This window comes from Pteropus vampyrus, unplaced genomic scaffold, assembly GCF_000151845.1.
Source record: "Pteropus vampyrus isolate Shadow unplaced genomic scaffold, Pvam_2.0 Scaffold95, whole genome shotgun sequence".
NCBI classification, from domain to species: domain Eukaryota; kingdom Metazoa; phylum Chordata; class Mammalia; order Chiroptera; family Pteropodidae; genus Pteropus; species Pteropus vampyrus.
The window spans coordinates 5,644,462-5,657,849 of NW_011888876.1; the positions used below are offsets into that span (position 1 = coordinate 5,644,462).

Here is a 13,388-nt window from a genome sequence, read left to right on the forward strand (position 1 = left end):
ATCAGAGCTGAAGCTGCATTGTACACTAAACTAGCCACCAGATGGCATGACAATCCCAGAGTCTTTGAAGAGAGACCAAGAGTTACCAGTATTCCAAGTGAACCAGTCGCTGTGCCTTTTAATTTAAAAGCAAAATATTAGACATCATTAATATTCTGATGTAATTTTACTTTACTCATTTTATGAAGCAGTCATATAGAAAAGAGACTCTATATGCAACTATCATTTATAATCCAAAAGAGCATCCATTTTGTGATATGGGCTATGGAGAGAAAAAAAAAAAATCCAAGTACCTCGCTACCATAATAGTTTATCTGAAAGTTAGAAAGGCTCTTAGAGTCTAGCCACCTCATTTTATAAGTAAGGATACTATCAGGAAATGTAAAGAATCTTGGAAAAGTTCACACTGTCAATAGCAGCAATAATTAAACTAAACCTAAGTTTTTATTTCTATTCCAGGGTTCTTTTCACAACTCAAAAACGTATCATTTTATGTAAAAACCCAAACCATTTATTTTTCGTCTGATATGCAAGGTTAGAATTCACAGACCTCATTTCTCCCCTTCCAATGTGTTGAGATAAATTTCAGTGGTAAACCTGACTTCAGTAGCCTTAAGATATTTAGATTATTAAAACAAATCAACCAACCAGCCCAAAACAAAACAAAACCCCTGGCAAAACAAATCCAATTGACTTAGTTTCTGTCATATTTGAGTCTGCCTAAAAGAACATAATAACGTGACATTTTCCCTCATGAATTGTTTTAATTCCTCAGATGTGGCCTCTGCACATTTGCCTATTTGTTTTCCTTTATTACTTACATTTAAAAAAAAAACCTCTGACTATAAAAGCAATCATTTTGTAGTATGAAAGTTATATAATCTGACCTAGAGTTTCCCTTGAACCACAAATATAGCATGTTAATACAATCTCAAAAAAAAAAAAAAAATGAATGAAATAAGATGCCTTACCTAAAATAACCTTTACCATCATCTTCTTTTATTTCTAAAGACACAGAGAAGGTAAAGATGTCACTGTCAGGAGTCTGGGGTGCAGCTGTAGCTGAAAGTGGGGTCTGCTTGGCGGAACGGCGGAAGGCAGTGGCAAAGCTGTAAAGTATCCGGCTTACCTACAACCAGACATGTTAGGAGATGGGCTTTTATCACAAGAAATAAAATACTTTTATTACATCTGCAGGTTACCTCCTTTGTCGGGGAGAGCAATCCTTTTTTCTCTCATTGATTCTTTTGGTAAATTATCTAATTTGTTAGGCCAATAAAGCAAGCAACACTAAAGGGGTTTTAAAAAAGAAATGGTAGTGTACAGTATTAATCTAACTGAGAAATGATTTCCAAAATTGTTAGAGACTATCTGAATATATTTATTACAATACAAATAATTCCAAAAGTTTAGCTCTAAAGAACAGTTTGCAAATGTGTCATTGCTGAGACCAAGATCCCTATCTAACCTCATTAAGAAGCAGCCAATCAACTGATACTCTTAGCAATGAGGTTTTGGTTAGCCCAACTTTTAGTTTATTTGTATTACAGCCCATCAGGATGGAATAAATAAAATACCAGCAGAGAGTTTCATTTGGCTTCTAAGTGACTATAATAAATACTGTAATCATTTCAACACGGTGAGGGGACAGGTTAACTTTCATTTGCAGACAGTATTCTCTCAAGGACTTACAGCTTCTTGTATTTCACACCGGAAGACATGTATCCTGAAGAGCTCTGCATTGTAATGACTTTCAGTGAAGGCAAAACAGTCACTCTCAGGAGTTCCGTCGTGCCCTCTGACACAGAAGAGGATCTTGTAAATAGGGTAGTTTGCTATTTCAGTATTTGTCTGAGGATCTAAGAGTCTGTCCAAAAAAAGATATCAAGAGATTAAAGGGATTATAGACTATTTTCACTATATCTGTATTATGATTCGAGACTCATCTTTCTATCAAGAAGTTCATATAAATCTTTTCTGGTACGCTAATCACAGTAATCTTAAGTGTTGATAATTAAGCCATACGTTGATTCCTGAAGTTACTGATTATAATAATACCACGGAATTAAAAACTACATAATTCCATGTTTTAGGGAGGCAATCAGGAAGGCATAAGTAATATTGGTAAGCACATACGGTTCTTATATAGTCTGTAACTAAATAAAGACTAGATCAATAGGTAAATTATACTACCAAATAAGTCATTAGTTCGTTATCGCCTAAAAATGACCTAATCTGCTTTATTACATGAAAAAACAAAAACTACAACTGAAAAATAAAATTATTTTTAAAAATTTCACATTAATAAATACAGTGAAAATTAGGATTTATAAAAAAGTTCTTTACTCGAAGAGAAGAATGACATTTGCAGACAACTGGAATATTAAATATAATTAACTTACGTCTATCCACATACAGCTACAACTCTACCACCATTAAAATCCAAAATGCCTCTAAGGGTAGACAAACATACATTCTCATATACCACTGATAAAAGTATAAACTGGATCTATATTTCTAGAAGGCTGTTTGGCAATGTATCACAAGCAATAAAAGTGGGCAAACCTTTGACCCAATAAGTCTACTTCTAGGAATTTTTAAGTGTACGACCAAGGAAATTAAAAAAAAAATACAAAATTTTGCTCAAAAATACGTATTTATAAGAAAAATATAGATAAAGCACTTATGTGCCCATACCATAAAAGCTTAATATTAGCTATTATTAGTAGTACTTTTCTCATTAAAAAAAAAAAACAATGAAAATGTCTAACAAGAGATTGGTTCTTTCTCAATAATGCATCATGTGCCACCATAAACTAAAACTTTTGATCAGGTTTATTGATATGGAAATAAATTCACAAAATAAAACTAAGTGAAGAAAGGATTTTACAAGATGGTGTGCATAATTTCACTGTTATCAAAAATGTTGATTCTAAGAGTTGTATAATTATATATGCACATATATGTAGGTATATACACATACACGAACACATACAAATACCCAGAGTGTTTTATTAAACCAAAATATTAACTGTATTTATCAGAGAGCACAATTAAAGAGTGTTTTTCTAAATTTCTGTTTATGTTCTCTGATTTTTTTCTGAAATAAACATGTACTTTTTGTAATAGGAAAAAAAGATATTTTAGCTGTGTTCATCTGATTATTTAGAATTCTGTATTTAGCTAGTTAATAAAAACATCTTATTGGCTACCGTTAATTGTTGACATTGTTCTAGTTATTATAAACAACAGCCATTTTTAGAGACTGTTCTAGGCCTCAGTTTCCTCATCTTAAAAATTAAGAGACTGCATAGGAAGAGTTAATATTTATCAAATGGTTTTTACAAGTTCTAAAATCAGCATGAAACTCCATTTTGAACAAATGTGTCAAGCTAGTATTTGTATTAAGGGAACACGTGAAATATAACTTATCAGGCAGACTCTCATGTCAACATATTTCAATTATCCCCCAAACATTTAAATTCCTAATGTGCTAAACACAACTGAGGTAGAGAAGAGTATAAAAACTGTTGAAATGAGTGACTATTTTTCATAAGGGTCACAATCCTTGGAAGATATGATGAGTGCCAAAAGATTAAACATTACAGGAATAAGATAATTATGTATTTTGTTCACTACTGTTTCTTTCTAAAATGATAGGTCAGAAATCTGATCAAATATTACCAATATTTCAAGAAGCTGGTCTTACCTCACGGTTCCTTCGGAGACATTCGGCACTGACAGAGTGACATCTAGGGATATCTGACACTGGCTTCTTAAGATGGACATCATCCTTAAGGCTTCCACTTCACTCCGGGGAGCATTGACTGAGGCACAGCCTAAATAAGTTAGTTTGCTGAAAACTACACTGTCCTCATCAGCCACTGGTGTGAAAGGACTTGACCCTTCAGAATCTGAAAGAAATGATAAGGAGATGGTTATTTAATTTTATTTGCCATTTTGCTGACATGAAAACCAAGTAAAAATCTACAAGGTATATTTAGGTTCTAAAATTAAGTATTTCAGATACTTAATGGCATGAAATAATATGCCACTGCCACAGAAGAAATGCCCATTAAAGCCAGAAAACTCACATAGCACCAATCTCAAATCTAAAAGGTGACCTGAGATTCAGATTTGATATACCCTTCCGCTTATTTGTTTTGAATTTTTAAAAACCTTTAGTATTTCATCGCTCTGAAAAATCAATCCTATCTCCTTTCTGATCTGTGCTGTTGTAATTATTTCTCTCATTCATCATCTCAGACACTTTATTATATTCTCTCAATCCCCTTGCTTTCCCTTTCCCAATAAACATCTACAGTTTTAACACCCTACTTTTCCCAATGAGCCTTTATAATTGCCCTTCTCCTCCTTCCCTGCTATGCCTTTCGGCTCTTTTTCACATGGCAACTATCCCCACAGAGCTGTAATATAGGCATAGAGCAAACATCTCTTCACCAAGCATTATTCCTCCATTTATCCAACATTGAACTCAAATTCCTTCTTTCTTGGAAAAATGATTCCCTCAATGTCATTTAACTACTGTTTCTCTTTCTTTGGTATAAATGATATACATTAAAGGGCCATCAGAATGGTACACAGATTTACCCCTCTTACATGCCCCTAAGTCTAGAATCTGGAGATTCTAGAGAACACAGGCACTGGTTTTTGCTTGCTCTGAATCAAACCTAGAACAGGGTAGACACTCAAATATTAAAAACAATAACCTTCGGTTACGCAAGCAATGCAGCAATCCTAACCTCCTTGTCCAGGTTTCACCGGCAGGCTCATCTCTGGTTTTTGGAGCCCTACTAATGGCACGGGGTTAATGGTGGATGAAGCTGAGAGCTGATTAGAAAGAGGCCCATCTCCTTCTCCATCCAGTTGCGACCTTTCCACAAGCTCCTTGTCCCCTGGCTGGTCGTCCATAGGAGGATCCATCAGCACATCTGCCAGCTCTTTTTGCAGCTGCTGCTCACTTCCATTCCCTATAATCTAAGGGTCACGAATACATGCAATCAGCAAAGTGAGAATGAGAGGCCAGTACTGATTAAAATGGGTCTGCAGTCTAGAGAAAATCATCAGCATTTCTTGGGATACAAAGAAATCTTTTGTTTTTAAAAAACAGAATAAATCAAGATGGGCAATAAGAACTGCAGCTGCTCTCTTAATTCAGCGTTTCATGAAAAAGTGTATCGTGAATTTGAGAATAATATCCAGAAATGTATGTGACAGTCTGTCAATGTTATTAAGTTTTCTATAGTGTCTTAAATTAACAACAATTAAAATATTTGTAATTTTACTGTCTGGTGAGAAATAATGTTAACAGTAGTATCTTTAGCAACTTGTCTTATCTTTAGGAAAAAGGAAAAATGTGTTTGCTTTCAGAAGTTATCAACAGAAACATACTTATTAGGTAAAAACTTATCACACGCACTTTACCACTCCTGCTATGAGTAAGTCTCTTATATTTCTGAAGAAGACTTCTCTAATATGAACAGGTTCTTAAAGTTCTGAGACATTTGAATAAAGTTGGAGAGATGCGTATATGAAATCTTCCTGAGGAACGGATGCACTCCATTTCAATAATGTCAAGTATTTTTCTGGAGTCATGATGGTTTATTATTAGTTGCTCAACAAGGAAGCAAACAGTGCAAAATCAAGTGGAGAGTGCCCAATGCTAAGGAAAACCACAAGTGGAGGCTTTCTAAAAACTAAAACCTGACAAAAAGTTAAAATGGGTGGGGCTATGAGATTGTTGAAAACAATGAGTTCTTCCCAGCAGAGTCAACACAGAAGCCAGGAAGCAAAATTCCAATAACGGGTACCTCTGGGCTACCGAGGAATGCCGTTCAAACATCTTTTATAACTCTACAGACTGCAAGTCCCTTTGAGTGAGAAAGTTTTAAGACTTTTTTGCTGACATTTTCCCAAGGAAATTCTAACACGTCAGCCACTCTAGCCTTGGAAATAAAGGCCAGATACATGCTCAGCCTCTTGGCTTCAATGACACGTTTCTGTGAACTTCATTTTATGGTTTACAGTTACTGCTAATGGGACTATAAGCAAGTCAAGTAATTCTCTATGACTGATCCTACACATCCGCAAGTGCAATCGAATTCCTTTTTTCAGAAGTTGTTTCAAAAAATTTTTAAAAACTAGAGCTTAGTTCCAATTAACCTTATTCTTTCAGAACTAGAGATGAAATGCTGTATCACCTGGAGTAAACGAAAGAGAGCCTAACTGAACCTACACTGTTTTCCAAGGGGAAAGAGGAATTATGCAAGATATCACAGCCTCCTGAAAATAGATGGAGAAAAGATTATTAGACTCCATGTTTAAGCAATCAGTAATTGTAACTGGGAAGGCTATCGTTAAAAGAGCAAACTAAATTGGAGAGGACATATTTTACATGCCATGAAGTACTGTTTTGTTCTTTGCTATATAGGGCATATTATAAGTAAACTCAAGTTTTCTGTTGGATTGGCTGCCAACACTGTAACATATTCACCAATCACGAAAATATACCTAACCCTGAGAAAAAAACACGTTTCTGTGTTTGTCTTTCGTGTTTATACATGTTTATCTTGTATTCTTCCCTTGTTTATCAAGTCTATAAATACAAGAACTGCCTTCTATGTCCTTAACTCTTCCTTAAAGGCTAGGAAAAAGACATGTACACACACAAAAATGTTTATTTTTAAAGCTGCTTAAAAATAGCAACTGAACATATATACCTTGGATATTTCGGTCCAATACAGTACTCAACAATTACCACGTTAGATCATTTGTGAACCTTCAATGCAATTTCAAAATTACTGTCTGTAACATTATAATATACATACTTAAATCAAGTTATTTGGTTTTTATTTTTAAAAAGACAACCTTGCCTAGGCCAATGTGGGAAACATTCAGCAATGCCTTCCAAGGTTTCAGACACTGGCATCAGAATCACCTAGAGAATTTGCTGAAACACAAACTACTGGGCTCTAACCAAATTCCAAATCAAAGTCCGGGGTGGGCCTGATAATTGCATTTTTAAAAAAGGTACCAAGAGATGGTGATGCTGCTGGTCTGGAGACCAGGCTCTAAGAATCAACCTTGGATTACTGGTTCTGAACCATGATCACACAAGACGGTTACCAGTGTTAGCAGGAGCCATGTTAAAACTCAAACACCTGTTCTTCCCTCTGTCCCTTCACCTCCCACCCTGACAACTAAATCAATCTCAGAGGTAGAGCCTAGGCATATGCATTTTCAAGGAACTCTGCAGGTGACTAATGAAACAGTGGTAAACCAGATTTAGCCCGCAGGCTGCAGTTTGTTGGCCTCGGGTACAGGCGAACAGCTTGAACAAACCAGCAACTGCTTATCGCTAGACTTCTTGTTGTAACACAAAAACATACCCACGATTAGTAGGGCTTTCTGTTCCTTACTGCCAACAGCATTCCTAACAGATGCCACTATCATCTCAAAAATAAATGTAACTGCAGGTAAAGCAATCAAGGCACTGTTGTATTAGTGAAAGGACAGACACACAGATCAGAGTAACAAAACACTCCAGAAATAGACCCACACATATAAGGCCAACTGGTTTCAACACAGTTGGGAAAGTGATTCAAAGGAGAAAGATAAGAAAATGAATGGTGCTGAAACAATTAACTTGACATCTCTACATATGCAAAACCATGAATTTCAACCAATACTTCGCATAATATACAAAAATTAACACAAAATGGATCACAAATCTAAATGTAAATCCTAAAACTATAAAACTTACGTAATAAAACAGGAGAAAAATCTTTGTGATCTTGGGACACAAAGGTTTCTCAGGACACAAAAAGTTATGCATAAAAGAAAAAATCTGATAAAATGGACTTTATCAAAACTACAAACTTCTGCTTAAAAGACATTGTTAAGAGAATGAAGACAAGCCAGAGACTTGGAGAGAATATTTGCAAATCATATATCTGATGAAGGATTTATACACATAATATATAGAGAACTCTCATAACTCAATAATAAGAAAACAAGCAACCCAATTTTTAAAGGGGGGAGGGGCATTTCACCAAAGAGGTTATGCGTATGGCAACTAACTACACGGAACAAACTCAGTTATCATGAGCCAGAGAGAAACTGAAACCACAATAGTATGCCTCTATACATCTATAAGAATGGCTGAAATTAAAAACGAACAACGCTGGTAATACCAAGGGCTGGCAAGGATTGCAGCAACTGAAAAATCATCATATATTGCTAGTGGGAATGCGAAATAGTATAGTAACTTGAACAGTTTTTTGTAAGTTTTATGAAGTTAAATATACATTTACCATATGACTCACTCCAAGGTATTTACCCCCCAAAATAAAAACATATGTCTACACAAAGACCTGTCTGCAAATGTTTACAGCAGCATTATTCATAATCACCAAAAACTGAATATAAATATTCATTGACTGGTGAATGAATAAACAAACAGCCATATATTTATTCAATGGAATACAACTCAGCAATAAAAAGGAATGAATTACTAATACATGCAGTAACAAAGATGAATCTCAAAAGCATTATTATAAGGAGCCAGACACGAAAGGCTATATACTGTATGATTCCATTTATATGGCATTCTGGAAAAGACAGAACTACAGGGGGAGAAATCAGACGATTAGTTGCCAAGGGCTGGGAAGGAGGGAGAAAGGATTGACTAAGAAAAGGCACAAAGTGATTTTTTGGAGTCATGAAAATACTCTTGATTGTGGTGGTGGTGGTTACATGAGTTTATATTCACTAAAGCTCACAGAACTATACACCTAACAGGGTTACATTTTATTGTGTATAAATTTTACCTCAATAAAACAGACTTAAAATAGAAAGAGTAAATAGATAGTGGAGGAGGCTGTGCATGTGCGGGGCAGGGATTACATAGGAAATCTCTGCACCTACCTCTCAAGCTCGCTGTGAATCTAAAACCGCTCTACAGAGTCTTTTTAAAAATGTGGTTTTTTACAAAAGATGCCATTCCTTTTCTGTTCCTTTTCTCTATCTGCCCCTCAAAAGGTGTTCGTCCAGGATTCTGTTTTTGGCAATAACTTCATTTTACAGACTCTCCTATGCCATCTCACCTACTCTCAATGATAAACAAATAATCACTCATCTGTATCTACAACCCCTTCCTCAACTGTCTTCTGGACACTTTCAGTTAGGTACTGCAAAGTTACTGTGTCAAAACTCACTGATCATCCTCCTGTATCTTTTTTTTTAAAATCACTGAATTGTGCTACTAACCCTTCAGTAGCCAAAGGATCATGATTATCCTTGTCATTACAAAACTACTCACAAATCCTACCGATCCTTGTCCAATTGAGTATGTCCTTCTTTTCTCTCTGCATAGCTAAACCATAGGCCAGCCCTTCATTTTACGTAAGTCTTCTGCAAAGCAGTAGTTTCTATGCCTCCTTCCTCTCCACTGTGACCCACCTTTCATATTGCCATTTGAATTATAATTGCAAATTCTAGTTCTGACCAAGCCCTGCCTTATTTTTTTTAAACCCTTCCATGTTTCCTCAATGCCCATAAGATAAAGCCCAAATTCATATATTCTGTGAGTTTCGCACAGCTCTCCCCCATCTGCCGTGCCATCTCTTATCAGTCACATTGAACTGTTCAACCTTCCCAGGACACTTCATACACTTCAAGCCTCTAGCCTCTACAGAGACTCTTGTCTTTCCTGAAAAGCCTTCCTCTTCTTTGTTTGAAGGCCAAGTTTAAATTCTGTTACCTCCGCTAAAAGATTTTAACCCCACTATCCCGGGTGTAATCAATCACTCCCGCCTTAGGGAGTGCTACCCATAATATTAGCATACATATCTTATTCTAGCATTGCTACCTGTTTTAGAGAATATTTGTTTAGTGATTCCCTTGAGCCATACTGGGCATTATTAGATAGCAAAGACTATTTCTCAAATTCTTTATATTCCCAAAGCTCTGAGTAGTAACTGGTACAGAGTACATCTGAAGTACACATTTACTGAAGTGAAGTTTATAAATGCAAATAGAGGCATTATTTTATCAATTTGGATATTGGATATCTACAGATTTTCGGTTAGTTACAGAAAATAAAATCTGAACAATTTATTTTAGCTTTGTTAACTGCTTAAAAAAACAAAACCGAATATCATCACTTCCTATTATTCTGAGAGTATCACTAAGGTTTAACATTTAAAATAAAAAATACAGGACGCCAAATAGCACGCTGCAGTCCGTAAACAATAAACTTTATTTTGAAGTCCAACAAAGACATCTAACTTAATTTTGCACAAATATAAAAATTAAAAAAGAAAGCAAATATGAATGAATAACACATATAGGGGTCATATTTAGATTTCTGTTCGTCTTCATGTAATCTATATTAAGAAGAAGGGAGAGTTCTTTAGGAAACAGTCCTGAGTTAAGGCAAAAAACAAGTACAAAGTAGCCAACTGAGCAGTTTCTTTAAGCAGACATAAATGTTTACAAGGACAGAGATTGCATGGTGAATGAGGTATCCATAGTTCTCTTACAAAGCAGGGTGATGGTAAAAAAAAAAAAATTGGGGACAAGCACTAGCTTTGGCACAACTCCAGGGGGCACCATTACATCATGGCCTATGTGAACGGCACCCTCCTGAGGTTGTACAAAATGTAGCCTATGCAAGTGTCCTTCGTAGCCTTACTCAGGCCCTACAGTAAGACAGACCTGAGTTTGGGGCATGACTCTGACATTAAATCTTGGTTGTGGACAAATTAACCTCTGGGAGGTCCAACTGTCTCATCGCTAAAATGAGGATGTTCACATCTAGCTCAGAGGACTGCCATGAGGGTTCAATGATACCACAATATGATTACTAGGCACTTATTATTTATATTTCAGACACTGTTATTTTTACAGAGATTATTCTCATTTCTTATATCACAGTATCTGCCAATAAGTAAGCATATCGTAAGCATCCAATTAATATCTTCCTACCCGTTTCAGCTTTCTTATTTATCTGCAAATTAACTCTGATCTATCTACTGGAGTTGAGGTTCAAAAAAGCAAGTAACTTTTTTAAAAAGTAGTTTTTCTACTTTCCATAGTCCAGAAAAAAACTACTACTACTCATGTAAAAAGAAGCATTACTGGAAAAACATCTGTCCTTTCTAAATACATGAAATAAAGGTAATAACTTTTACAGTAGAACTGGCTACAAGTCCGTTTCCTTGAAAGCAAAACTGGCTGCATTTATGGAACCAAAGGACAAAATGTTCCAAAGGCAACATCCAGAGTCATTTCCTGGTTTAATTTTCTGCTTCTAACTTTATAGCCCATTTCCCTTCATGGCAACGATACCAACTAGGCCCCCGCTTGATCTGCCAGTTATACACTAGGCAGTACGAGACCCTTTTCCAGTGGAGGTTTTATGTCTTCAAGAAAGGAAATGGCAGTGTGTGCTTGAGAAGTCCATAGGTGATTAAAAATTTAAAGACAAATTGCTGATGATCTACACTTCCCACTACTTGTATCATGTTGCAGATAAAATATAAATGAAGATGATTCAAATTGAGTAATGTTGCTCAGTTTCGGTGTTAAAGCAGAGCTATTTTGAAACAAGTAGATAAGCCTCAGTTTTATCAAAAGCGAGGCACAAAAGAATGAGAAGTCCAGTTTGGATAATGGAAGGTATAGTTACCAATCTCAAAGCCACTCACACGTTACTTACTCCTTCTGGGATCTTTAATAAATTCTCAAATTTCTTTGTGCCTCATTTATAAACTGCAGCTGTTCTGATTATCCACCTCTTTTGATCTTACTGTATGCAGGACCAGAGAAAACACCTAAAATTACCATTAAGAATTATTAACATTAACTTAAAGTAAAAAAGGGGGAGTAACAGAACCTTGGGAAGTTATACTAAAAAGTCAACTAAAGAAAAGACCCAAAATATTTACGATTGTTTCACTAAATAAAGGAATTAAGACTGGGTTTTACTTATTTTTCTAAATTGTCTGAATTTTCTATATTAAGCACACATTCTTTTAGGCTATTTACATCTTGAGAGAAAAAGAAAAGGAGGCACTTGCAGGTCTGCTGCATGCAGTGGTCCTGACTCCAGGCCCTTTCGAGCCCCTGCATCTTTCCACATGTCACAAACTAACTCCTTTGGGAAATTATTAGTCATTCTTTAAGGATTTGCTGAACTGCTACCTATTCTGTGAAACCTTTCTCTTCTTCTTTAAGGAAGCAATTATGTTATCCTGTAATTCTTAGATCTATATTCTAGAACTTGATGAATTTTGTCATGATGACATACTTATGTGTCTCCCCTGCCGCCACCCTGATCCACTTAATCTATGTGTTTACGGTTCAGGAACTCAGCTTGCTGAATAAAACAGCTGCATTATAGAAGACAAGATCATTCGGTTGCAAAACAAATAATAACCAGAAACGGAGGCGAGATTAGTTTAGGCAATACTAAGTAAGATGGAGTGACTTCTGTATCTGCTATTTTAACAAAACGTGGCAACTTTTTTCCAACTAAAATAATGTCAGACGGATTTTTCAAGAAGAAAACAATGAAGATTAAAAAGTTTAAAAAATTCTCTAACTGAACTTTCCTCCTAAGAAGTATCACCTCATAAAGCACCCCAACCAACATTTGTAGAGTGTCTCTGACTAATAGATAAAGGTGCAAGATTCCTGTCCCAGAGGAGTCGGGTAGTGAAAACACATGTTCTGAATTCACCGTTCCCCTATCACGAGGCAGTCTATCTCCCTACATGAATGATTCTGGGCTAGCCTGCTCTGACCAAAGAAGGTGGCAGAAGTGACACCATGTAATTTCTAAGCCTTGGCCTTAAAAAAAAAAAAAAAAAAAAAAAAAAACTTTACAGCTTCCATATCTGCCCAAAGACCACCATGCCGTGAAGAAGCCTAAGACCAAAGACCACATGAAGAGCGAGCGAGCCATCCACGTCGTGCCCAGTCCCAGCCAACGTTATCAGTTGAATGAGGCTATACGAGCTTAAGCAAGAGCAGCAAAACTCCCCAATCCACGAAATCGTGAGATATAATAAATTGTTGTTTTTAAACCACTGAGTTCTGAGTTAGCTTGTTACACAGACTGGGAGAAACAACTATAACAAGATTTTTAACAACTGTCATCTACCCTAAGCTATAAGCATCATGAGAACAGGAACCACGTCTAATTCATCTCTATTCTCCTCTAGTCTAAGAACTTCCTGGTGGCGACATTGTGCAGTTTCACTGTCATGCTGCTTGGGACTCACCGTTTTTTAAAGATGAGGATTTATGTCTTTTATCACTTCTGGAAAATATTCAGCTACTGTCTCAAGTAATTCCTTCTCTCC

The 13,388-nt window shown here is 36.0% G+C and overlaps 1 protein-coding gene across 8 annotated transcripts in view; it reads right to left on the reverse strand.

The window, feature by feature from the left end:
* RABGAP1 (RAB GTPase activating protein 1) overlaps positions 1-13,388 on the reverse strand; it is a 134,718-nt gene that overhangs the window by 93,086 nt on the left and 28,244 nt on the right. For all 8 annotated transcript variants that reach the window (XM_023533085.1, XM_023533087.1, XM_023533086.1 and 5 more), the window contains 4 exons: positions 4,764-4,998; positions 3,710-3,914; positions 1,693-1,867; positions 972-1,129 (listed from right to left, as the gene is read on the reverse strand). In XM_023533085.1, the coding sequence (XP_023388853.1) occupies positions 972-1,129; positions 1,693-1,867; positions 3,710-3,914; positions 4,764-4,998 (773 nt within the window). The remainder of the gene's footprint in view (positions 1-971; positions 1,130-1,692; positions 1,868-3,709; positions 3,915-4,763; positions 4,999-13,388) is intronic.